Here is a 26877-nt window from a genome sequence, read left to right on the forward strand (position 1 = left end):
TCCTCCGTCCTTGTTTCCTCAATTCCTCCCTCAGACGACGTCCTGAGCTGTGAGGAATTGATAAAACAATGACGGTGGAAGCAAGGACATTGATGGCAAGTAAAATGTTCAGATACAGTTCACACAATATACCTTCATTTTGACCTTTCTAGAGAAATTATTTTAGGGCACCATTTTTCCTTTCTGATGTCTGTTGTTTTTGTCTTCCACAGACCTGCAGCTTTACACTCAGGAGGATTCACAGAGTTGATTGTGGTTCTAATGACCTAGGCCCAATCCCAAATGGACCCCTAGACGTTATGCCCTACGCATTTGTGGAGATCTCAGAAGATTTGAAAAGCAATTTACTAATACCTCCAATTTGCCCCTCTGATAGGCTAGGTCAGGGGTGTCAAACTAATACCATGGAGGATCTAGTGTCTGCAGGTTTTAGTTTTCTAACACCTAGATACCCAGGTGAGGGGAGGTCTTTACTGAGACCTAGACAACCAGGTGAGGGGAGTTCCTTACTGAGACCTAGACAACCAGGTGAGGGGAGTTCCTTACTGAGACCTAGACAACCAGGTCAGGGGAGTTCCTTACTGAGACCTAGACAACCAGGTGAGGGGAGTTCCTTACTGAGACCTAGACAACCAGGTGAGGGGAGTTCTTTACTGAGACCTAGACAACCAGGTGAGGGGAGTTCTTTACTGAGACCTAGACAACCAGGTGAGGGGAGTTCCTTACTGAGACCTAGACAACCAGGTGAGGGGAGTTCCTTACTGAGACCTAGACAACCAGGTGAGGGGAGTTCTTTACTGAGAACTAGACAACCAGGTGAGGGGAGTTCCTTACTGAGACCTAGACAACCAGGTGAGGGGAGTTCCTTACTGAGACCTAGACAACCAGGTGAGGGGAGTTCCTTACTGAGACCTAGACAACCAGGTGAGGGGAGTTCCTTACTGAGACCTAGACAACCAGTTGAGGGGAGTTCCTTACTGAGACCTAGACAACCAGGTGGGGGGAGGTCTTTACTGAGACCTAGACAACCAGGTGAGGGGAGTTCCTTACTGAGACCTAGACAACCAGGTGAGGGGAGTTCTTTACTGAAACCTAGACAACCAGGTGAGGGGAGTTCCTTACTGAGACCTAGACAACCAGGTGAGGGGAGTTCCTTACTGAGACCTAGACAACCAGGTGAGGGGAGTTCCTTACTGAAACCTAGACAACCAGGTGAGGGGAGTTCCTTACTGAGACCTAGACAACCAGGTGAGGGGAGTTCCTTACTGAGACCTAGACAACCAGGTGAGGGGAGTTCCTTACTAATTAGTGACCTTAATTACAAGTACAAGGGAAGAGCAAAAACCCACTGACACTTGGTCTTCTGTGCAATGAGTTTGAAACCTGTGGGTCAGGTGGAAGTTTCACCATATTGCTTATACAAATCAAATCCTCTCAGATCTCCACAAGTGCGTAAGTTGTAGGGTCTGGGAGTCTGTTTGTGATTGGGCCACAGTACAATGTCTCTCAACCTCCGCTCCGGGGACCTGTGGGAGACACATAGTGGACATCCTGGTATTGCTTGAATGTTTTGTTGGGTATACAAACCTTTATTTCATGTATAGTACAGTATGTATTGTACTAAGTGTATATATGTATTTCTTGCTGTACTACAAAATGTATAATATGGTCATTATATCTGTTTTAAGACTATGTAAACTTAAACTTTAATCTATGGAGGTGATTCTACTGTGTGAGTTAAATAAGTTCTCTCTCTGGCCAGCCTGTAAATAATGTTTCATGTATTCAGTGTTCCTGGTTCCTTAATTGTACTCAGTCTTATAAAATGATTTCACTGATGTAACAGTTGCAGCTCAACCTCCAGAATTACGATCGCTCATTTCAAACGTCTAAACAGCCATTCAAAAAGACACTCGCTCGTCTGAGTTATCTTCTTTTCTGTTGCAGGTGCCTGGTAACGGTTGAATGAAATGAGAAAACAAAGAAGAAACCTGCACACTGATCTTTAGACGTTAAGCTTATTAAAGAGCAGTGATACTATCAAGAGCAGTGATACTATCCAGAGCAGTGATACTATCTAGAGCAGTGATACTATCAAGAGCAGTGATACTATCCAGAGCAGTGATACTATCCAGAGCAGTGAGACTATCCAGAGCAGTGAGACTATCCAGAGTAGTGATACTATCAAGAGCAGTGATACTATCAAGAGCAGTGATACTATCAAGAGCAGTGATACTATCAAGAGCAGTGATACTATCCAGAGCAGTGGTACTATCAAGAGCAGTGATACTATCAAGAGCAGTGATACTATCCAGAGCAGTGAGACTATCCAGAGCAGTGATACTATCCAGAGCAGTGGTACTATCCAGAGCAGTGGTACTATCAAGAGCAGTGGTACTATCAAGAGCAGTGATACTATCAAGAGCAGTGATACTATCCAGAGCAGTGAGACTATCCAGAGCAGTGAGACTATCCAGAGCAGTGAGACTATCAAGAGCAGTGATACTATCCAGAGCAGTGATACTAACCAGAGCAGTGATACTATCCAGAGCAGTGATACTATCAGAGCAGTGATACTATCCAGAGCAGTGATACTATCCAGAGTAGTGATACTATCCAGAGTAGTGATACTATCCAGAGCAGTGATACTATCCAGTGCAGTGATACTATCCAGAGCAGTGATACTATCCAGAGCAGTGATTCTATCCAGAGCAGTGATTCTATCCAGAGTAGTGATACTATCCAGAGTAGTGAGACTATCAAGAGCAGTGATACTATCCAGAGTATTGATACTATCAAGAGCAGTGATACTATCAAGAGCGGTGATACCATCCAGAGCGGTGATACTATCCAGAGCGGTGATACTATCCAGAGCAGTGATACTATCAAGAGCAGTGATACTATCAAGAGCAGTGATACTATCCAGTGCAGTGATACTATCCAGAGCAGTGATTCTATCCAGAGCAGTGATTCTATCCAGAGCAGTGATACTATCCAGAGCAGTGATACTATCCAGAGTATTGATACTATCAAGAGCAGTGATACTATCAAGAGCAGTGATACTATCCAGAGCGGTGATACTATCCAGAGTAGTGATACTATCCAGAGTAGTGATACTATCCAGAGCGGTGATACTATCCAGAGCGGTGATACTATCCAGAGCGGTGATACTATCCAGAGTAGTGATACTATCAAGAGCAGTGATACTATCAAGAGCAGTGATACTATCCAGTGCAGTGATACTATTCAGTGCAGTGATTCTATCCAGAGCAGTGATTCTATCCAGAGCAGTGATTCTATCCAGAGCAGTGATACTATCCAGAGTAGTGAGACTATCAAGAGCAGTGATACTATCCAGAGTATTGATACTATCAAGAGCAGTGATACTATCAAGAGCAGTGAGACTATCAAGAGCAGTGATACTATCCAGAGTATTGATACTATCAAGAGCAGTGATACTATCAAGAGCAGTGATACTATCCAGAGCAGTGATACTATCCAGAGCAGTGATACTATCCAGAGCAGTGATACTATCCAGAGCAGTGATACTATCAAGAGCAGTGATACTATCCAGAGCAGTGATACTATCCAGAGCAGTGGTACTATCATGAGCAGTGATACTATCCAGAGCAGTGTGCAAGTTTCTTCTATTTTTTTCTCAAACTTCTAAAACAGCCAAACACGATTCCCCATGTCAAACCAAATACTACATGTCAACATGTCCTGTCAGTTGTCAGTCAAATTCCCTAGTCAAACCAAAACTAACGTTTTAAAGGGATACTTTGGGAATCATCATGCTAGCAGATACCCATAGACTTCCAGTCACTGCGCTAACGCTAGTTAGCATCGGCTCGCGAAACTACCTCTAACTTCCTTCATACCGAGCACAGAGAAAAATGGTATCCACAAGTTCATCTGACTCTGGGGAAGTAGATAAAGGGCCTTTTTTGCCAAAATCCCGAAGTATCCCTTTAAAAACTATTGGTCGCTAAATCCGGAGAAATGACAGAACATGTAAAAAAAAAAAAATGTTGGTCACCAAATCCGTCTCGATGGACCAGTAAAAACGTTTGGCTGGTATGCCCTCACCCGTCTGAGTGGCCGGCTGTGAATGCCCTCACCCGCTAAATACTTCTAACTGGTTGGTTTGGTTCTGCCCACTGTAGTGCTGTCCTGTTAGAACATGATGTTAAGGCTCATCACTGTACTCTTGATAGTCACCACCACACACAGCTGTTTCTATTTGAGGATGTTTCTAGATGTTTCTATGACTGTGGTAATCTGAATGACATGGAATCTTATTGTTGTGGTTTTATAAGACAAAATAAATGCACACATTTGCAATTATGCAATATACATATGTTCATGAATAAATGACAAATAGCATTACACTTACAACATGTCTATAAAGGCTTATAAACACAGCATCGCTATAAAACATAAACCTCTTGGAGAGAGAGAAACCAATTACTTGGATTGACAAAGGGTCAAAGTGTATTGCACCCTCTCTCTCTCCAGCCTTGTGTGAGAATCTTCCAGGCTGAGATCTTATCAGATCTGCGCTGGCGCCACAGAGTCATAAATTACTCTGCGCATGACCAAGCTCCAAGAACCCTCTGGGATGACTCTAGAATGACTCTAGAATGACTCTGGGATGACTCTGGGATGACTCTAGAATGACTCTGGGATGACTCTAGAATGACTCTGGGAGGACTCTAGAATGACTCTGGGATGACTCTAGAATGACTCTGGGATGACTCTAGAATGACTCTGGGAGGACTCTAGAATGACTCTGGGATGACTCTAGAATGACTCTAGGATGACTCTAGAATGACTCTGGGATGACTCTAGAATGACTCTGGAATGACTCTAGAATGACTCTGGGATGACTAGAATGACTCTGAGATGACTCTAGAATGACTGGGATGACTCTAGAATGACTCTAGAATGACTCTGAGATGACTCTAGAATGACTGGGATGACTCTAGAATGACTCTAGAATGACTCTGAGATGACTCTAGAATGACTGGGATGACTCTAGAATGACTCTGAGATGACTCTAGAATGACTGGGATGACTCTAGAATGACTCTAGAATGACTCTGGGATGACTCTAGAATGACTCTGGGATAACTCTAGAATGACTCTGGGATGACTAGAATGACTCTGGGATAACTCTAGAATGACTCTGGGATGACTAGAATGACTCTGGGAGGACTCTAGAATGACTCTGGGATGACTAGAATGACTCTGAGATGACTCTAGAATGACTGGGATGACTCTAGAATGACTCTAGAATGACTCTGAGATGACTCTAGAATGACTCTGGGATGACTAGAATGACTCTGAGATGACTCTAGAATGACTGGGATGACTCTAGAATGACTCTGAGATGACTCTAGAATGACTCTGGGATGACTGGGATGACTCTAATGACTCTAGAATGACTCTGGGATGACTCTAGAATGACTCTGGGATGACTCTAGAATGACTCTGGGATGACTCTAGAATGACTCTAGAATGACTCTGGGATGACTCTAGAATGACTCTGGGATGACTCTAGAATGACTCTGAGATGACTCTAGAAGCACAATAAAACACCTTAATAAAGACCACTATAGAAAATGCTGTGGTAGCGTCTGCATGCAAAAGATGTTTACCAATACAACAGTTAAACCACTTCTGCAACCAATGCAATAACGCTTATGGCAGTACGGAATAATACTACATATGATAAACAATAGGCAAAGCAGCATTGGCAACTCTTAACATTAAAGAATAGTAACAGCCATACAGTGGAACATATGGATGAAAGTGATCAAAGTAACAGGAAGTAATCATTCAGACATTCGTGTTACTGTCGACAATAAAAAGTCGTCAGAAACACGGCGTCTTCTCCCTTCGGACAACGACGATAAACACTGACCTGAGTGGACGGGTGCAGTTTCCAAGCGCTCTGATTGGTTGGGAATGGCAAGGCTATGATGGGTGAGGGATAACTAAGTTAGGCTGGGAAGCCAAATCAACGGGATTTAAGGGAAACTGAAGGGACTGTGAGGGGAGAGGAGCAGGACAGATTGTTATTGTTGTTGTTTACATTCCCTTTAAAAGCACAAGGAGGCATACTCCATGACAACTTGAGTTTTGTAGACTGGGGCACCTGTGGCTCAGCTCCTCTGCAGGAAAAAAAATCCTCAGGTAATTAATTACCTCTCCCCAACATGGCTGAAGAACCAGTCTGAGGTTCCGGCAGGCACTAAGGTGTTGTAATATACAGTACCAGTCAAACGTTTGGACACACCTACACATACACATTGTAGAATAATAGTAAAGACATCAAAACTATGAAATAACACATATGGAATCATGTAGTAACCAAAAAAGTGTTAAACAAATCAAAATATATTTTATATTTGAGATTCTATAAAGCAGCCACCCTTTGCCTTGATGAAAGCTTTGCACACTCTTGGCATTCTCTCAACAAAATTCATGAGGAATGCTTTTCCAACCGTCTTGAATGAGTTCCCATATATACTGAGCACTTATTGGCTGCTTTTTCTTCACTCTGTGGTCAAAGTCATCTCAATTGGGTTGAGATCAGGTGATTGTGAAGGCCAGGTCATCTGATGCAGCACTCCATCACTCTCCTTCTTTGTCAAACTGCCCTTACACAGCCTGGAGGTGTGTTGGGTCATAGTCCTGTTGAAAAACAAACGATAGTCCCACTAAGCGCAAACCAGATGGGATGGCGTATCGTTGCAGAATTCTGTGGTTCCTGACAGGTGAATTCTAAATAAATTACAGACAGTGTCACCAGCAAAGCACCCCCACACCACCGTTACTTTAACTATGTGAAGGATTTATTTGGGCTGCAATTTCTGAGGCTGGTAACTCTGAACTTATCCTCTGCAGCAGAGGTAACTCTGGGTCTTCCTTTCCTGTGGCGGTCCTCATGAGAGCCAGTTTCATGATAGTGCTTGATGGTTTTTGTGACTGCACTTGAAGAAACTATTAAAGTTATTGACATGTCTTAAAGTAATGATGGACTGTTGTTTCTCTTTGCTTATTTGCGCTGTTCTTGTCGTAATGTGGACTTGGTCTTTTACCAAATAGGGCTATCTTCTGTATACCACCACTACCTTGTCACAACACAACTGATTGGCTCAAACGCATTTGGAAGGATATTCTACAGGAACACCTGTTAATTGAAATGCATTCTAGGTGACTACCTCATGAAGCAGGTTGAGAGAATGCCAATAGTGTGCAAAACTGTCATTAAGGAAAAGGGTGGCTACTTTGAAGAATCTCAAATATAAAATATATTTTGATTTGTTTAACACTTTTTTGGTTAGTACATGATTCCACATGTGTTATTTCATAGTTTTTTTGTCTTCACTATTATTCTACAATGTATAAAGGTGTGTCCAAACTTTTGACTGGTACTGTAACTTATCTATGTACACACACACACACACACACACACACACACACAACTATGATTAACACTACTTGACATGTACCGCATTCTTAGTTTACGTAGTGATTGAATACTGTTCTCTCCCGAGCCACACGGTGGCAGTGAACACATGGAAAGGTCCTGCACTGTTGATATGAAACATTGAACCGTAAAAAACATTAGTGTCACGAAAGCAGAATTAAGACTTCCGTTTTCTTCTGATTTTGACTTCAAAATAAAAGTGCTGTTAAACGGTATGTGTACAATACGAAATCCCCCCCCAAAATGTTGTAGCTTTCATAGTCATAGCGCTTAATGTTACAATTATGTTACACAATTATAATTACATCAGAGAAAATCAAAACTCAATTAAATCACTACTTTTTATAGGATAAATAATATTATAAGGTGGGAAATGCATTGAGAAATGGATATGTTTTTAATGTAATTGTCTGTTATGTACATGACCGGTGCTACGCTTAAAAGGGTTTCCTGTTTCTTACAGATCTAATCACGGTTTTAATTTGTTTCCAGTTTGCTTGAGACGTATAGAGAAATAATAATAGGCACTAACTCCGCCGTGGTTCGTTGGACAAAGCCTGTGTGGAAATGAAAGGTGTTTTTGGATAAACGCCGATATTAAGGTCTGTGGTAAACACTGGCTTAGGAGATCTTATACTTTATGTTCTATGAGATAATCTTCATCAGCTATAGTCACTTTTTGTGAATTTTGAAGAATTAATGTTATGAAATAAAAGCACATAAAGGTTTCATTATTCATAAAGGTCATGTTAACTGACTGTTATTATATCATAGAACAAAACATGAGATCTCCTGAGCCTGTTCATTTTTCAACTCTATCACCACAGACAACAGTGTCACATTTAGTACAGTCAACTCCTACTACTCCTTCCTCACCACCTCCTTCTTTACCACCTCCTTCCTCACCACCTCCTTCCTCACCACCATCTCCTTCTTCACCACCTCCTTCCTCACCACCTCCTTCCTCACCACCTCCTTCTTTACCACCTCCTTCCTCACCACCTCCTTCCTCACCACCTCCTTCGTCACCACCTCCTTCTTCACCACCTCCTTCCTCACCACCTCCTTCCTCACCACCTCCTTCTTTACCACCTCCTTCCTCACCACCTCCTTCTTCACCACCACCTCCTCCTTCCTCACCACCTCCTTCTTTACCACCTCCTTCTTCACCACCTCCTTCTTTACCACCTCCTTCTTCACCACCACCACCTCCTTCCTCACCACCTCCTTCTTTACCACCACCACCTCCTCCTTCCTCACCACCATCTCCTTCTTCACCACCTCCTTCCTCACCACTTCCTTCCTCACCACCTCTTCTTTACCACCTCCTTCTTCACCACCTCCTTCCTCACCATCTCCTTCTTCACCACCTCCTTCTTCACCACCTCTTTCACCACCTCCTTCCTCACCACCTCCTTTCTCACCACCTCCTTCTTCACCACCTCCTTCCTTACCACCTCCTTCCTCACCACCTCTTTCCTCACCACCTTATTATCCCTGCCTACTCCTTCCTGTATTCCATATACTATGATTCACATTGTGCCCATTGAATTGGGTGGAGAAAAAGGCAAGCAACAGTGTATTATTCAGCACCCCATGAAATGGCACCATATATACATTCTACACAGACCGCACTGAGTATTCCCTACAATACTTTAACTGTGGCACCTATTTCATTTACAGTGATTAGCATTGGGGGCTTTTATTTGACCTTGGAACATGTTTTAAAACTCAAATGTCACTTAAATATGAACACATATGACTAATTAATGTTAATGTTTAGATAATTATTTTTCACATCATGAATAAATTCAGGTAGTGACACTTTTCTACAATTTACGTGGGGGACTTTTATTTAGAACATTTCTGAAATTCCGTAACCCGGATGTACTTTCTTAGTGTTGATGACGAGATGCCGATCTAAAAAAAAAGACAACAACAGTGCGGCTAATATTGGCACATCTAGCTATGTATTAAAGTCAGGAACCATGGTCAAAGATAAATTCTGTGTCATGCTATTGCGTAGGCTTATGTGACCGTTTGCTGCTTCACTTTTGTCGTGTTTGTAATTATTAGATAAGAAATAGCGGAGCCGGTTAATATACTTTGCATGGCCGGTTAGCTAAGTTGGCTGAGATGTCATTCTCCACGTTATTGTAGCTCCATTTATATGAAAGCGCATTGCAATCATGACGCTTCCAGCTTTGCAAAACACCAGTGTGCTCTACCGAAGAATACTGTCGCAGTTCCCTCAAGACATCAGCCTCGCATTTGCCTATGGATCTGGAGTATTCAAACAAAATGGAACTAGCCAAGGTCAAATGGGGGTAAGTCATGAGACAAAATATATTCTTTAGTATATGCATGTCATTAGACGAAATTATACAGACTTCGGGAGTAGGAAGCCTGGTCGCCAGTGTGCTCTCGTGCCAATTTATGGAACCGTCTGTCATGCCAAACTTTGTAAGAGAACAACATGCACGACTAGCAATAGCGCAGAAATACACTATTATATATCTCTCTCTATATATATACACAAAAGTATGTGGACACCTCTTCAAATTAGTGGATACGGCTATTTCAGCCACACTCGTTACTGACAGGTGTATAAAATCCAGCACACAGCCATGCAATCTCCATAGGAAAACATTGGCAGTAGAATGTCCCGTACTGAAGAGCTCTGTGACTTTCAATGTGGGACTGTCATAGGATGCTACCTTTACAACAAGTCCAATTTCTGCCTTGCTAGACCTGCCCCGGTCAACTGTACGTGCTGTTATTGTGAATAGGAAACGTCTAGAAGCAACAACGGCTCAGCCACGAAGTGTGTAAAAGAAAAACACGTCTGTCCTCGGTTGCAACACTCACTACAAGGCTAAGATCACCATCCACAATGCCAAGCGTCGGGCAGGAGTGGCATTATGCTCGCCGCAATTGGACTCAGTGGAGCAGTGGAAACGCGTTCTCTGGCGTGATGAATCACTCTTCACCATACTGGAGTCCGACGGACGAATCTAGGTTTTGGCGGATGCCAGGAGAACGCTACATGCCTCAATAGAATGCTACCTGCCCCGATCCATAGTGCCAACTGTAAAGTTTGGTGGAGGAGGAATAATAATTGTCTGGGGCTGTTTTTCATGATTTGTTTTTCATGATCACATTCTAGAGAGTTCTGTGCTTCCAACATTGTGGCAAAAGTTTGGGGAAAGCCCTTTCCTGTTTCAGCGTGACAATTCCCCCGCGCTAAAAGCGAGGTCCATACAGAAATGGTTTGTTGAGATCGGTGTGGAAGAACTTGATTGGCCTGAACAGAGCCCTGACCTCAACCCCATCGAACACCTTTGGGATGAATTGGATCACTGACTGCGACCCAGGTCTAATCACCCCAACATCAGTGCCCGACCTCCCTAATGCTCTTGTGGCTGAATGGAAGCAAGTCCCCACAGCAATGTTCCAACATCTAGTGGAAAACCTTCCCAGAACAGTGGAGGCTGTTATAGCAGGAAAGGGAGGACCAACTCAATATTAATGCCAATGATTTTGGAATGAGATGTTCGATGAGCAGATGTCCACATACTTTTGGTCGTGTAGTGTAGATATCAATACCGCGGTTGGTGAAATACAACAATGTGTAACATGACATTGATCAATGAATGTAACTGACCAGAACATCTCTTCTCCCCCTCCCAGCGAAACATGCTGGATTTCGTGTTGGCTGTAGACGATCCAGTCACCTGGCATACCATGAACCTGATGCAGAACAGAAAACACTATTCTGTATTAAAGTTCCTGGGTCCTAGGAAGATCAGCCGGATACAGGACGAACATGGGGCTGGGGTGTACTACAACACCTTAGTACCTGTGGATGGAAGGGTAAGCGTGTATGTTTTAGGTATTTCCTCAATGTCAGTTAGACCAAGGAGCTGATCGTGGAGCACGCCCCCCCCCCCCCCCCCCCATCCACATCGATGAGGCTGCAGTGGAGCAGGTCGAGAACTTCAAGTTCCTCTGTGTCCAAATCACTAGTTTTAAAATGGTCCAAACACACACGGGCACAGTCGTGAAGAAGGAGCGACAGTGGGTCTTCCTCCTCAGGAGGTTGGAAAAGTTTGGGCCCTCAAATCGTCAGCTGTATCATTTGAGAGCATTTTGACTGGCTGCATCACTGCCTGGTATGGCAATAGCATCACCCTCGACCGCATGGTGCTACAGCGGGTGGTGCGGACAGCCCAGTACATCAACTGGGGAAAGCTTCCTGCCATCCAGGACATCTATATCAGGAGGCGTGGTAGGAAGGTCCAGAACTCTCACAGGGCCCTACACGCTCACAGGGCCCTACACGCTCACAGGGCCCTACACGCTCACAGGGCCCTACACACGCTCACAGGGCCCTACACACGCTCACAGGGCCCTACACACGCTCACAGGGCCCTACACACGCTCACAGGGCCCTACACACGCTCACAGGGCCCTACACACCCTCACAGGGCCCTACACACGCTCACAAGGCCCTACACACGCTCACAGGGCCCTACACACGCTCACAGGGCCCTACACACGCTCACAGGGCCCTACACGCTCACAGGGCCCTACACACGCTCACAGGGCCCTACACACGCTCACAGGGCCCTACACACGCTCACAGGGCCCTACACACGCTCACAGGGCCCTACACACGCTCACAGGGCCCTACACACGCTCACAGGGCCCTACACGCTCAATCCATCATCTGATCACTCACACATACATTTATACTGACTCTACACACCCACTCACATACAAGCTGCTGCTTCTCTGTTTATCTTATATCCTGTTGCCTAGTCCCCTTACCCTTATATATATCTACCTTACCCCTATATATATCTACCTCCAGTATCCCTGTCCCCTTACCCCTATATATATCTACCTCCATCACTATATATATCTACCTTACCCCTATACATATCTACCTCCAGTATCCCTGTCCCCTTACCCCTATACATATCTACCTCCAGTATCCCTGTCCCCTTACCCCCATATATATCTACCTCTATCACTATACATATCTACCTCCATCACTATACATATCTACCTCCATCACTATACATATCTACCTCCAGTATCCCTGTCCCCTTACCCCCATATATATCTACCTCCATCACTATACATATCTACCTCCATCACTCCAGTATCCCTGTACATTGTTAATATGGTACTGACCCTGTATATAGTCACCTTACCCCTATACATATCTACCTCCATCACTCCAGTATCCCTGTACATTGTTAATATGGTACTGACCCTGTATATAGTCACCTTACCCCTATACATATCTACCTCCATCACTCCAGTATCCCTGTACATTGTTAATATGCTACTGGAACTGACCCTGTATATAGTCACCTTACCCCTATACATATCTACCTCCATCACTCCAGTATCCCTGTACATTGTAAATATGGTATTGGAACTGACCCTGTATATAGTCCCCTTACCCCTATATACATATCTACCTCCATCACTCCAGTATCCCTGTACATTGTTAATATGGTATTGGAACTGACCCTGTATATAGTCACCTTACCCCTATACATATCTACCTCCATCACTCCAGTATCCCTTTACATTGTAAATATGGTATTGGAACTGACCCTGTATATAGTCACCTTACCCCTATATACATATCTACCTCCATCACTCCAGTATCCCTGTACATTGTTAATATGCTACTGGAACTGACCCTGTATATAGTCACCTTACCCCTATACATATCTACCTCCATCACTCCAGTATCCCTGTACATTGTTAATATGCTAATACTGGAACTGACCCTGTATATAGTCACCTTACCCCTATACATATCTACCTCCATCACTCCAGTATCCCTGTACATTGTTAATATGCTAATACTGGAACTGACCCTGTATATAGTCACCTTCCCCCTATACATATCTACCTCCATCACTCCAGTATCCCTGTACATTGTTAATATGGTACTGACCCTGTATATAGTCACCTTACCCCTATACATATCTACCTCCATCACTCCAGTATCCCTGTACATTGTTAATATGGTACTGGAACTGACCCTGTATATAGTCACCTTACCCCTATACATATCTACCTCCATCACTCCAGTATCCCTGTACATTGTTAATATGGAACTGACCCTGTATATAGTCACCTTACCCCTATACATATCTACCTCCATCACTCCAGTATCCCTGTACATTGTTAATATGGTACTGACCCTGTATATAGTCACCTTACCCCTATACATATCTACCTCCATCACTCCAGTATCCCTGTACATTGTTAATATGGTACTGACCCTGTATATAGTCACCTTACCCCTATACATATCTACCTCCATCACTCCAGTATCCCTGTACATTGTTAATATGGTACTGACCCTGTATATAGTCACCTTACCCCTATACATATCTACCTCCATCACTCCAGTATCCCTGTACATTGTTAATATGCTAATACTGGAACTGACCCTGTATATAGTCACCTTCCCCCTATACATATCTACCTCCATCACTCCAGTATTCCTGTACATTGTTAATATGGTACTGACCCTGTATATAGTCACCTTACCCCTATACATATCTACCTCCATCACTCCAGTATCCCTGTACATTGTTAATATGGTACTGACCCTGTATATAGTCACCTTACCCCTATACATATCTACCTCCATCACTCCAGTATCCCTGTACATTGTTAATATGCTAATACTGGAACTGACCCTGTATATAGTCACCTTCTCTCTATACATATCTACCTCCATCACTCCAGTATCCCTGTACATTGTTAATATGGTACTGACCCTGTATATAGTCACCTTACCCCTATACATATCTACCTCCATCACTCCAGTATCCCTGTACATTGTTAATATGGTACTGACCCTGTATATAGTCACCTTCCCCCTATACATATCTACATTGTTGGGTTTTGAGTTTGCAAGAAAGGCATTTCCCTGTGCTGAGGACATGAACTCTTGAAATTACTGGACAACAAATCAAATGTTATTTGTTAAATGTGCCGAATACAACAGGTGTAGACATTACAGTGAAATGCTTATTTACAAGCCCTTTAACCCACAATGCAGTTCAAGAAATGGAGTTAAGAAAATATTTACAAAATAAACTAAAGTAAAAAATTCTATAAAAAGTAACACAATAAAATAACAATAACGAGGCAATATTCAGGGGGTATTGGTACCGAGTCAATGCAGAGGTACAGGTTAGTTTAGGTAATTTGTAAAGTGACTGCATAGATAATAAACAGCGAGTAGCAGCAGTGTAAAAACAAAGGGTGGCCATTTGATTAATTGTTCAGCAGTCTTATGGCTTGTGGGTAGAAGCTGTTAAGGAGCCTTTTGGTCCAAGGCTTGGCGCTCCGGTACCGCTTGCCGTGTGGTAGCAGACTGGAGTCTGACCATTTTTGGGGCTTTCATCTGACACCGACTTGTATATAGGTCCTGGATGTCCGTAAGCTTGGCCTCAGTGATGTACTGGGCCGTACGCACTACCCTCTGTAGCGCCTTACAGTCAGATGCCGAGCAGTTGCCATACCAGGCGGTGATGCAACCGGTCAGGATGCTCTCGATGGTGCAGCTGTATAACTTTTTGAGGATCTGGGGACTCATGCCAAATCATTTCCGTCTCCTGAGGGAGGAAAAGTGTTGTTGTGCCCTCTTCATGACTGGCTTGGTGTGTTTGGACCATGATATTTTGTTGGTGATGTGGACACCAAGAAACGTGAAACTCTCAAGCCGCTCCACTACGGCCCCGTCGATGTTAATTGGGGCGTGTCTGCAGGTCCCACGTGGCAATCTCATTCCACACAGGGCCGAGTGTCTGCAGGGCCGAGTGTCTGCAGGTGTTCGCTCCTCCCTTCTACTTGTTTGATGAATTAAGCACACTGACCCTCACCTGGTTGTCTAGGTTACAGTAAGGAACTCTCCTCACCTGGTCGTCTAGGTCTCAGTAAGGAACTCTCCTCACCTGGTTGTCTAGGTCTCAGTAAGGAACTCTCCTCACCTGGTTGTCTAGGTCTCAGTAAGGAACTCCCCTCATCTGGTTGTCTAGGTCTCAGTAAGGAACTCCCCTCACCTGGTTGTCTAGGTCTCAGTAAGGAACTCCCCTCACGTGGTTGTCTAGGTTACAGTAAGGAACTCCCCTCACGTGGTTGTCTAGGTCTCAGTAAGGAACTCCCCTCACCTGGTTGTCTAGGTCTCAGTAAGGAACTCCCCTCACCTGGTTGTCTAGGTCTCAGTAAGGAACTCCCCTCACCTGGTTGTCTAGGTCTCAGTAAGGAACTCCCCTCACGTGGTTGTCTAGGTCTCAGTAAGGAACTCCCCTCACCTGGTTGTCTAGGTCTCAGTAAGGAACTTCCCTCACCTGGTTGTCTAGGTCTCAGTAAGGAACTCCCCTCATCTGGTTGTCTAGGTCTCAGTAAGGAACTCTCCTCACCTGGTTGTCTAGGTCTCAGTAAGGAACTCTCCTCACCTGGTTGTCTAGGTCTCAGTAAGGAACTCCCCTCACCTGGTTGTCTAGGTCTCAGTAAGGAACTTCCCTCACCTGGTTGTCTAGGTCTCAGTAAGGAACTCCCCTCATCTGGTTGTCTAGGTCTCAGTAAGGAACTCTCCTCACCTGGTTGTCTAGGTCTCAGTAAGGAACTCTCCTCACCTGGTTGTCTAGGTCTCAGTAAGGAACTCCCCTCACCTAGTTGTCTAGGTCTCAGTAAGGAACTCTCCTCACCTGGTAGTCTAGGTCTTAATTGAAAGGATAAAACAAAAACCAGCAGACACTAGGCCCTCCATGGAATGAGTTTGACACCCCTGGTTTAGAATCACTGCAATATGAATCTTGTTCCCAGACTCACTTCCATCCAAATGCACGGAGAGTCTGGTGGACCAGTGGGTCAAACTTGGCATTTGTTAACCAATAAGAAAGATGTGAGAAACTCCCGGCGCGATAGGCATTGGCTTAATCGTCTTAATCTACCAACCAATTATCTCCCACAACACCTCCCCCCACGTGTCTTGGGCACCTCTGTTTACGTTCAGCATCAGCAGCTGAGCTGACTCCATACTGCACTGACACGAGGCGGAACAGACAGTTGCTGCTTCATTAAAACTTGTTCAGTTTCCATCCATTTGTCGACTGATTTTCATGCAACTATTCTAAAATCTGCAGAAGAACAATATGCGCATTTTCCCACCAGAAATGTGTTCTTATTAAATTGACTTGTTGCGGCTAAAATGCTGTGCATGATGTAGTGCACATAAAAAATAACTTATGCGGTTAAATACCCATTGTACCGAATATATATATATATATATATATAAAAAAAAAAAGTTAAATGGGTTTTACATCGCATTTTCAACCCTACTGATGGTTTTGCGTTATTTAGCGAATGTGTCCACTGTGGCCTTGGCATGTGCTCTCTGTGGGCCCGTTAGAACAGTTCTCAGATACAGGGCGGGTATAGCCTACATGACGACAATCTGGACCAAAGAGAGTCTTTTTTTTTGTCAAACGGTAGCCAAGCCTCAATCATCATGTCACCAGAATAAGACCCTCGATATTTACTGGAAAAGGAGCATCAAGTTCATCACCGTGTGAAGTTGATCGTAACTTATTTCATCTGTAGCCTAATAAACTGCATGCTTTCCTGAGTCGTAGTGCCGCACCATATCATCGCCAGACTCCAACCTTACTTCGATATGATGGTTATTAGATCGCTATATGCGCATTAAGATGTTTCCACCGCCATTTCTCTCATCATTAATTTTACCAACACAAAAAGATCCCAGTTCATCGTATTTTGTTTTTGTTGACATTTGGGATGTTTACGACAAAATGTTCTGTTTCCTTCAGGCCTGTCGTGACACTATTTATCCCACATATATTTTACTCGCGTAAAAAGGTTGGATGGAAGCCTGGTTTGTGTGATAAAATGTTACTACAGTAGTTAGCTAGCTACCTTTTTTATTGAAGGATCGTTGTATTTAGTGTTGCACAAGCTGGTTAGCTTCTATTTATTATGAAGTGGCTATCTCTGGCTTAGAGATATAATGGAGTATTGGTGTACGTTATCAAACGTCAGAAATACCTCTCCTTCAACCACTAAACTACTTAGTCGCGCAATTTTACATCAATCTAAGACCTCCTTAGCAAAACATTCAATGAATAGCCAGATTTCTTGAGATATGTTGATTTATTCGGACAATTTGAGGGTGAAGTGTTGTTGCTAGGTAACACGCTGAGATACATGGGGAGATGCTGCCAAGGGAACCGATTGGCTAAAATTAAATGATGACACATCCTTTACTCAGTAGGTCACTCCCACTAGGGACAGTTTAGGATGGTTGATGTCCCAGGTTTATATGCGCTGTGTGCAATAGTCTGGGGATGAGGTTTCTACAATATAGAAAAACAAGTCAACTTGTAGAGAGCTTAGTTTTTAAAAAACTGCCGATGTGCCCGTGAGCAAGGCACTTAAGCCTAATTTGCTCCAGGGGCACCGTACTACTATGGTAGACCCTGTAAAACAACCCATTTCACTGCACCTATCCACCGTCTTGTTTTAATCTGGCTTGTCTCTATACCCTAAAGGTCTTTCTCTCTCTCTCTCGACAGATAATTAAGTATGGTGTGATCAGTACTGACTCTCTGATTGACGACCTGCTCCACTGGAAGACCATGTATATTGCTGGCAGACTGCACAAACCGGTAAGTGTTAGTCCCTGTAGCACAGGTGACTGTACATAGAGCAGAGGTTGTTGAGCATGTACATAACCGTGATGTTAGTCATGTAATCACAGATATAACCATGTGATGGAACTATAGGTTTAGTTACAATTCAGTCGTGCACCATGGTTTTGGTACCTGACTGCTGTTGTGTAGGTGAAGATCTTAGTGCAGGGTGAGAACAGGAAGCTGACTATGTTATTGTTTAGGTGAAGATCCTAGTGCAGGGTGAGAACAGGAAGCTGACTATGTTATTGTTGTGTAGGTGAAGATCCTAGTGCAGGGTGAGAACAGGAAGCTGACTATGTTATTGTTTAGGTGAAGATCCTAGTGCAGGGTGAGAACAGGAAGCTGACTATGTTATTGTTGTGTAGGTGAAGATCCTAGTGCAGGGTGGGAACAGGAAGCTGACTATGTTATTGTTTAGGTGAAGATCCTAGTGCAGGGTGAGAACAGGAAGCTGACTATGTTATTGTTGTGTAGGTGAAGATCCTAGTGCAGGGTGGGAACAGGAAGCTGACTATGTTATTGTTATATAGGTGAAGATCCTAGTGCAGGGTGAGAACAGGAAGCTGACTATGTTATTGTTTAGGTGAAGATCCTAGTGCAGGGTGAGAACAGGAAGCTGACTATGTTATTGTTGTGTAGGTGAAGATCCTAGTGCAGGGTGGGAACAGGAAGCTGACTATGTTATTGTTTTGTAGGTGAAGATCCTAGTGCAGGGTGAGAACGGGAAGCTGACTATGTTATTGTTGTGTAGGTGAAGATCCTAGTGCAGGGTGGGAACAGGAAGCTGACTATGTTATTGTTGTGTAGGTGAAGATCCTAGTGCAGGGTGAGAACAGGAAGCTGACTATGTTATTGTTGTGTAGGTGAAGATCCTAGTGCAGGGTGAGAACAGGAAGCTGACTATGTTATTGTTGTGTAGGTGAAGATCCTGGTGCAGGGTGAGAACAGGAAGCTGACTATGTTATTGTTTAGGTGAAGATCCTAGTGCAGGGTGAGAACAGGAAGCTGACTATGTTATTGTTGTGTAGGTGAAGATCCTAGTGCAGGGTGAGAACAGGAAGCTGACTATGTTATTGTTGTGTAGGTGAAGATCCTAGTGCAGGGTGGGAACAGGAAGCTGACTATGTTATTGTTGTGTAGGTGAAGATCCTAGTGCAGGGTGAGAACAGGAAGCTGACTATGTTATTGTTGTGTAGGTGAAGATCCTAGTGCAGGGTGAGAACAGGAAGCTGACTATGTTATTGTTGTGTAGGTGAAGATCCTAGTGCAGGGTGAGAACAGGAAGCTGACTATGTTATTGTTGTGTAGGTGAAGATCCTAGTGCAGGGTGAGAACAGGAAGCTGACTATGTTATTGTTGTGTAGGTGAAGATCCTAGTGCAGGGTGAGAACAGGAAGCTGACTATGTTATTGTTGTGTAGGTGAAGATCCTAGTGCAGGGTGGGAACAGGAAGCTGACTATGTTATTGTTGTGTAGGTGAAGATCCTAGTGCAGGGTGAGAACAGGAAGCTGACTATGTTATTGTTGTGTAGGTGAAGATCCTAGTGCAGGGTGAGAACAGGAAGCTGACTATGTTATTGTTTTGTAGGTGAAGATCCTAGTGCAGGGTGGGAACAGGAAGCTGACTATGTTATTGTTGTGTAGGTGAAGATCCTAGTGCAGGGTGAGAACAGGAAGCTGACTATGTTATTGTTGTGTAGGTGAAGATCCTAGTGCAGGGTGGGAACGGGAAGCCGACTATGTTATTGTTGTTTAGGTGAAGATCCTGGTGCAGGGTGAGAACAGGAAGCTGACTATGTTATTGTTGTGTAGGTGAAGATCCTAGTGCAGGGTGGGAACAGGAAGCTGACTGTTATTGTTGTGTAGGTGAAGATCCTAGTGCAGGGTGAGAACAGGAAGCTGACTATGTTATTGTTGTGTAGGTGAAGATCCTAGTGCAGGGTGAGAACAGGAAGCTGACTATGTTATTGTTGTTTAGGTGAAGATCCTGGTGCAGGGTGAGAACAGGAAGCTGACTATGTTATTGTTGTGTAGGTGAAGATCCTAGTGCAGGGTGAGAACAGGAAGCTGACTATGTTATTGTTGTGTAGGTGAAGATCCTAGTGCAGGGTGAGAACAGGAAGCTGACTATGTTATTGTTGTGTAGGTGAAGATCCTAGTGCAGGGTGAGAACAGGAAGCTGACTATGTTATTGTTGTGTAGGTGAAGATCCTAGTGCAGGGTGAGAACAGGAAGCTGACTATGTTATTGTTGTTTAGGTGAAGATCCTAGTGCAGGGTGAGAACAGGAAGCTGACTATGTTATTGTTGTTTAGGTGAAGATCCTAGTGCAGGGTGAGAACAGGAAGCTGACTATGTTATTGTTGTTTAGGTGAAGATCCTAGTGCAGGGTGGGAACAGGAAGCTGACTGTTATTGTTGTGTAGGTGAAGATCCTGGTGCAGGGTGAGAACAGGAAGCTGACTATGTTATTGTTGTTTAGGTGAAGATCCTAGTGCAGGGTGGGAACAGGAAGCTGACTATGTTATTGTTTTGTAGGTGAAGATCCTAGTGCAGGGTGGGAACAGGAAGCTGACTATGTTATTGTTTTGTAGGTGAAGATCCTAGTGCAGGGTGGGAACAGGAAGCTGACTATGTTATTGTTTTGTAGGTGAAGATCCTAGTGCAGGGTGAGAACAGGAAGCTGACTATGTTATTGTTTTGTAGGTGAAGATCCTAGTGCAGGGTGAGAACAGGAAGCTGACTATGTTATTGTTTTGTAGGTGAAGATCCTAGTGCAGGGTGAGAACAGGAAGCTGACTATGTTATTGTTTTGTAGGTGAAGATCCTAGTGCAGGGTGAGAACAGGAAGCTGACTATGTTATTGTTGTGTAGGTGAAGATCCTGGTGCAGGGTGAGAACAGGAAGCTGACTATGTTATTGTTGTGTAGGTGAAGATCCTGGTGCAGGGTGAGAACAGGAAGCTGCATGCAGCGTTGGTGGGGAACTTGAAGAGCGCTGTGACGGCCTCCTTCCTTATGCTGCCTGAGAGCTTCTCTGAAGAGGACCTGTTCCTGCAGATTGCTGGGCTCTCCTACGCCGGTGACTAGACTTTAGTTACATTTTGAATTATTTAGGGGCAGCTTACCATTTACTTCATTTTAAATAAACAGAAACAAACACTTAAAAAAGTAAAACCTTTTTTAAAGTAGCTGCTATCTGCAAAGTCAATGTTTTTTTTCATCTTTCTCCCTAAGCTGTTGACTAGTGTAACATTACTAAAGCTATGCTTCCCAGTCAAAATGTTAAGTTTTTGTTAGTTTTAGTGTTCGGCAGGTTATTTTTTTCTTCAGCTGTTTGTTTTTGAGGCAAGCTAAAATTTCAGTGGCTGAAGTCTCCTCCCCTTCTTCAGTGATTGGTCAACAGTAAGGATTCTTCAATTAAGTGTTTTTTTTGTCATTCAACTACAAGTTTTCATGTACATTTTTTCACTTGAGAAATACCGCATCTTAGTTTAGATGTTAAATTGCGCAACTAAGACCTCAGCAAAAACGTAAACAAGAAATATGTAATTAATGTTGATCTTTGATTTAATTCTGACTATTTTGATGAAATGTTATGGCTATGTTGTTGTACGGCGAATGAAGCGGGACAAAGAGTAATATTTTTTTCTGGTTTTCCAAGGAAATGCTTAGTCCCTTAAAAAAGACGAGGCACAGACGTTTGTGTCACCTCACCGAGTTCTACTAGGACCAAACCCAAGCTAGTATGCAAACGCTTTAATTCTAGGCCCGTGTTGCGTCCCAATTCACCACCCTTGAACACTTCATTTATATGCATTTAAAAATGGTGAAAACTCCCTCCACGCAATGCTTACACCAATCATATGCTTTTAAATCCATGACAGGGAGTGAAAAACGCACACATGGTGAGAAGGGTGGAGAATATTGGTTATTAGTCTACTGTTCTGCTGGTTGGTTGTGAAACTGTTTGTTGTCCCTCCCCCCAAGGGGATTTCAGGATGGTGATTGGAGAAGACCGGTCCAAGGTGGCTAACATTGTCAAGGAAAACGTCCAACACTTCCGCATCCTGTACAACAATATTCTGCAAGAGTGTCCGCAGGTGGTGTACAAGCCGCACCAGGGGAAACTAGAGGTGAGAAGTGCGTGTGTGCGTGTGTGCGTGTGTGCGTGTGCGCGTGTGTGCGTGTGCGCGTGTGCGTGTGTGTGTGTGTACACAAGCCTCAGCAGGGGAGGCAGGAGGTGAGAAACACAGGTCTGGCCTCCATCCCAATTGTGTTCATATGATAATGTGTATACATTCTATATCAGGGCTCTCTAACTGTTCCTGGAGAGCTACCCTCCTGTAGGTTTTAACTCCAACCCTGTTCCTGGAGAGATACCCTCCTGTAGGTTTTAACTCCAACCCTGTTCCTGGAGAGATACCCTCCTGTAGGTTTTAACTCCAACCCTGTTCCTGGAGAGATACCCTCCTGTAGGTTTTAACTCCAACCCTGTTCCTGGAGAGATACCCTCCTGTAGGTTTTAACTCCAACCCTGTTCCTGGAGAGATACCCTCCTGTAGGTTTTAACTCCAACCCTGTTCCTGGAGAGATACCCTCCTGTAGGTTTTAACTCCAACCCTGTTCCTGGAGAGATACCCTCCTGTAGGTGTGTTGTAGTTGAATAAGTCTGGAGGGTCAGTTTGTCCAGCTGATGCCCCTCCCTAGGACCCTAACCAGCTGACGCCCCTCCCCAGGACCCCTAACCAGCTGACGCCCCTCCCCAGGACCCCTAACCAGCTGACGCCCCTCCCCAGGACCCCTAACCAGCTGACGCTCCCCCCCCAGGACCCCTAACGTGTGTGTGTTCTAGGTGTGTAATATGCTGTGTGTAAATCTCGCAGGTGGATAAGAGTCCAGAGGGTCAGTTTGTCCAGCTGATGGCCCTCCCCAGGACCCTGCAGCAGAGGATCACACGACTGGTGGACCCGCCAGGGAAGAACAGGGACGTGGAGGAGATACTACTACAGGTGGCCCAGGACCCAGACTGTGGTTCTGTGGTGCAGCAAGGTATGTAGTCCAGTGGCTAAGGAGGTGGACCTGTAGCCAAAGGTTGCCGGTTCGAATCCTGGACAAGGCGATTAAACAAGAGGTGAATCGATCTGACCGCTGGTACTGCTAAACCCAGACCAATGATGTACAGTTGAATCGGAAGCTTACATACACTTCAGTTGGAGTCATTAAAACTCGTTTTTCAACCACTCCACACATTACTTGTTAACAAACTATAGTTTTGGCAAGTCGGTTAGGACATCTACTTTGTGCATGACACAAGTCATTTTCACATACCACTAATAGGTGAGAACAGTATTTTTTTTGTGAACAAATGTTTAATTTTGTCATTATAATAAGGTTGGTAGCAACACGTGGAAATCGTTGTGAAAATCTGTTGCAGCTCAAGTCGACTACAAAACCCACAATGCAATGCTCTCGCTATGGGCTGGCTAGCTAGCTATGATCAATGGCTCATTCGAGAGAAGACAACCTCCCGCGCTATGACAAAGGCCGGTATTAAATCTGACTTGTATGATAGACGTTTTTTGCGATCTAAAAAGTCCTATTCCTATAAACTTCCTATTGACTTGAGATTCAACAGACTATTTTTTTCTGTCAATTCTGCATTGATATCAATGTGAGGATACTCTTTCACTCCAGTCAGCACTCTTGAGGTTTATTGCGATGCTACCCTCCATACCGGACAAATTTCTGCCTGATTGAACTGCAATAGCTCCGATACACATGAAAAGACCCAGGGAATCGATGGAACATCTGCTCAGAGATAAACAAAAAAACAATATAACATTCAAAGTGGGTGAATGTTTACTTTTAATAAATGCATGCTTTTCAAAATATGTTTTACAACGGTAAAGGGAGGACCAAGATGGGGGTGCGGTGGCTTCAAAACAATGCCCCCTACCAGTCATCTAGTGTGTGTGTGTGTGTGTGTGTGTGTATATATAAATCATTGACCCAGACTCATCTCTTTCCTTCTGTTTCTTTTCTACAGGGATGTCGTCAATAGTGAAGTCTTCAAGCATAACTCAGACTGCCAAAGGAATCGCCACGGCTGGTAAAAAAAAAAAAAAAGATTAGTTTGCCTCTATTATATATTTAACTCATTGAGGATATCAACACACAGGGCAGATGTACAGGTTTACCTGACTGTGTTCTCCATCATACAGGACTGCTGAAGTCGCTGTCCTATAGCACCAAGAAGCTCCAGAAGATGTGGAAGGGCTGGAGAATGAAGACACCCTGATCCTCCCAGTTATATTTAAGCAATAAGGCCTGAGGGGGTGTGGTATATGGCCAATATACCACGGCTAAGGGCTGTTCGTTCGTTCGTACGTACGGCGCAACGCGGAGTATCTGGACACAGCCCTTAGCCGTGTTATATTGGCCATATACTGTATCACAAACCCCCAAGGTGCCTTATTGCTTAAATATAACTAGTTACCAATGTAATTTAGGGCAGTAAAAATAAATGTTTTGTCATACCCGTGGTATACGGTCTGATATACCACGGCTTTCAGCCAATCAGCATTCAGGGTTCGAACCACCCAGTTTATTAATGGTTATATACTGTACAGTCCCTTTCTGCTGAACTGAAATACCAACCTGTTCCCCTTGGGGTCATTGTTCCAAGAGGATGCAACGTCACAGAACGTTTTAGATTGAAATGTGTTGTGTTCAACATATATACGATACTCTTGTCATGCACAATAGGGGATTGTTACATTTTTATCTGCTGCGTTGTGAATGTTTCACCTAACTGAATACAACCCAGTTACACAGAGGTCCTTTTTAAAATGAATCCCTGTTTCCCTGCACCTGTCCTAATCTACATATAGGGTCTGTCTATAGGGTCTGTTTGACATTTTTAAATCGGCCATTACCTGGGGTGTATTCATTCCGCCAAACCAAACTTTTTAAGTTGCAGACGTTTTGTCAAACAGAACAAAACCGGGAGTGCTGAGCGATTTTTAACTGAAATTTTGTTGGAGGCGGCTTATGGTAGACAAATTAACATTCAGTTCTATGGCAACAGTGCCGGGTGAGCATTCTTGCAATCAGCACGCTCCCTCAACTTGACATCTTGTGGCATTGTGTTGTGACAAAACGGCACATTTTTAAACGTGGCCTTTTTTTGTCTCCAGCACAAGGTGCACCTGTGTAATGATCATGCCGTTTAATCCGTTTCTTGATATGCCACACCTGTCAGGTGGAATGCATAATCTTGCTCACTAATAAATTTGTGCAGAAAAAATTTAGAGAAATAAGCTTTTTGTGCATTTCAGGGATATTTTACTTCAGCTCAAGAAACATGGGACCAACACTTTATATGTTGCGTTTTATATTTTTGTTCAGTGTACAATGACCATAATCCATTGCACGCCTACTTGTCTGGTCTGTTGTGGTGCAGACATGGAGAGACAGAAGAACACGTGATAGAGAGCAGCTGCTTTGCTAGGTATCTCTACCTGAAAATACATGATCCAAGACGATTGATAGTTGGTATCCAGTGGTCATAACAGTATGCCTTATTTACTTTGAAGAACTACTAAAATAGTGATTCTGTCAGATAACATAGGCACCAGCTCTATAGAGATGAGATGACTTAGTGATTCTGGCAGACAGCAGACAGCAGCTCTATAGAGATGAGAGGACTTAGTGATTCTGTCAGACAGCAGCTCTATAGAGATGAGAGGACTTAGTGATTCTGTCAGACAGCAGCTCTATAGAGATGAGAGGACTTAGTGATTCTGTCAGACAGTAGCTCTATAGAGATGAGAGGACTTAGTGATTCTGTCAGGCAGCAGCTCTATAGAGATGAGAGGACTTAGTGATTCTGTCAGACAGCAGCTCTATAGAGATGAGAGGACTTAGTGATTCTGTCAGACAGCAGCTCTATAGAGATGAGAGGACTTGGAATTCAAAATAATAAAGTTATCATATAGACCTAAAACAGCAGAAATACTTTATTAAAGTAATGTGAATAAATGATGAGCAGTAAATGGACAGTCAATACCGTCATGGGACTTATTGTTTCATTCTGTGTCAACCCACAATGCATTTCATTGTCTAAAACAAAATAATTGAAACCAAAATGGAAAACCCGGCACTAGGAGGGACCTACCTGAATTTGACTAATAGAAACTGTCACCAAACTAAAATGTTTTGTTTGGCAGACTGAATTCTCCCCTGGATAACATCACGGTACATTGGGTGTCACCCACAATGATGTAGGGTGTAAGTGATTTTTTAGTGCACTTAAAAAGAGAATGAAAGAAACAGTATGTCACTCATATCCTTGTAAAATGGCAGTTTTTTTTATGAGAATAGATTAAAGTGTCATCACCTTGCTTCTCAGTGTCATTGTCTCTTCCCCCCCGCCCCCTACTGCACTTAACTCCAAACGTTTTTCTACATTATAGACGGGTTAGCTGACAACGAAAACAATGGGGCAGAATGCAATGTGTTGTGATTCTGAAAGGTCAAATAGCTAGCGACAATGACAAGAAGGTGCCATGTGGGGAGACATGGGCGACTCGTTTTTATCTTGTTCTTGACACCATGCCTTGTT

The 26877-nt window shown here is 43.7% G+C and overlaps 2 protein-coding genes across 4 annotated transcripts in view; both read left to right on the plus strand.

Moving 5' to 3' along the window:
- Positions 1–1784, plus strand: part of pusl1 (pseudouridine synthase like 1) — a 46142-nt gene extending 44358 nt beyond the window's left edge. For all 3 annotated transcript variants that reach the window (XM_071336917.1, XM_071336919.1, XM_071336918.1), the window contains one exon: positions 213–1784. In XM_071336917.1, coding sequence (XP_071193018.1) covers positions 213–250 — 38 coding nt within the window. In that variant the 3' untranslated portion in view covers positions 251–1784. The remainder of the gene's footprint in view (positions 1–212) is intronic.
- A 7598-nt stretch (positions 1785–9382) lies between these two features.
- Positions 9383–26656, plus strand: tamm41 (TAM41 mitochondrial translocator assembly and maintenance homolog). The gene is made up of 8 exons (XM_071336920.1): positions 9383–9824; positions 11188–11370; positions 18135–18227; positions 21183–21333; positions 22242–22387; positions 23138–23303; positions 24301–24363; positions 24476–26656. Exons 1-8 carry the CDS (start codon positions 9687–9689, stop codon positions 24550–24552), a joined length of 1017 nt encoding a protein of 338 aa, XP_071193021.1. The 5' UTR covers positions 9383–9686; the 3' UTR covers positions 24553–26656.
- Positions 26657–26877: the final 221 nt, after the last annotated feature.

This window comes from Salvelinus alpinus, chromosome 12 (genome assembly GCF_045679555.1).
Source record: "Salvelinus alpinus chromosome 12, SLU_Salpinus.1, whole genome shotgun sequence".
In the NCBI taxonomy this organism is placed as follows: Eukaryota; Metazoa; Chordata; class Actinopteri; order Salmoniformes; family Salmonidae; genus Salvelinus; species Salvelinus alpinus.

Excerpts from the sequence above, each read along its gene's own strand:
- tamm41 (XM_071336920.1), top strand. The coding sequence starts at position 9,687 with ATGACGCTTCCAGCTTTGCAAAACACCAGTGTGCTCTACCGAAGAATA. Across the intron at positions 18,228-21,182 it reads CTGGCAGACTGCACAAACCG|GTGAAGATCCTGGTGCAGGG; the intron begins GTAAGTGTTAGT and ends ATTGTTGTGTAG. Across the intron at positions 21,334-22,241 it reads TGCTGGGCTCTCCTACGCCG|GGGATTTCAGGATGGTGATT; the intron begins GTGACTAGACTT and ends CCTCCCCCCAAG.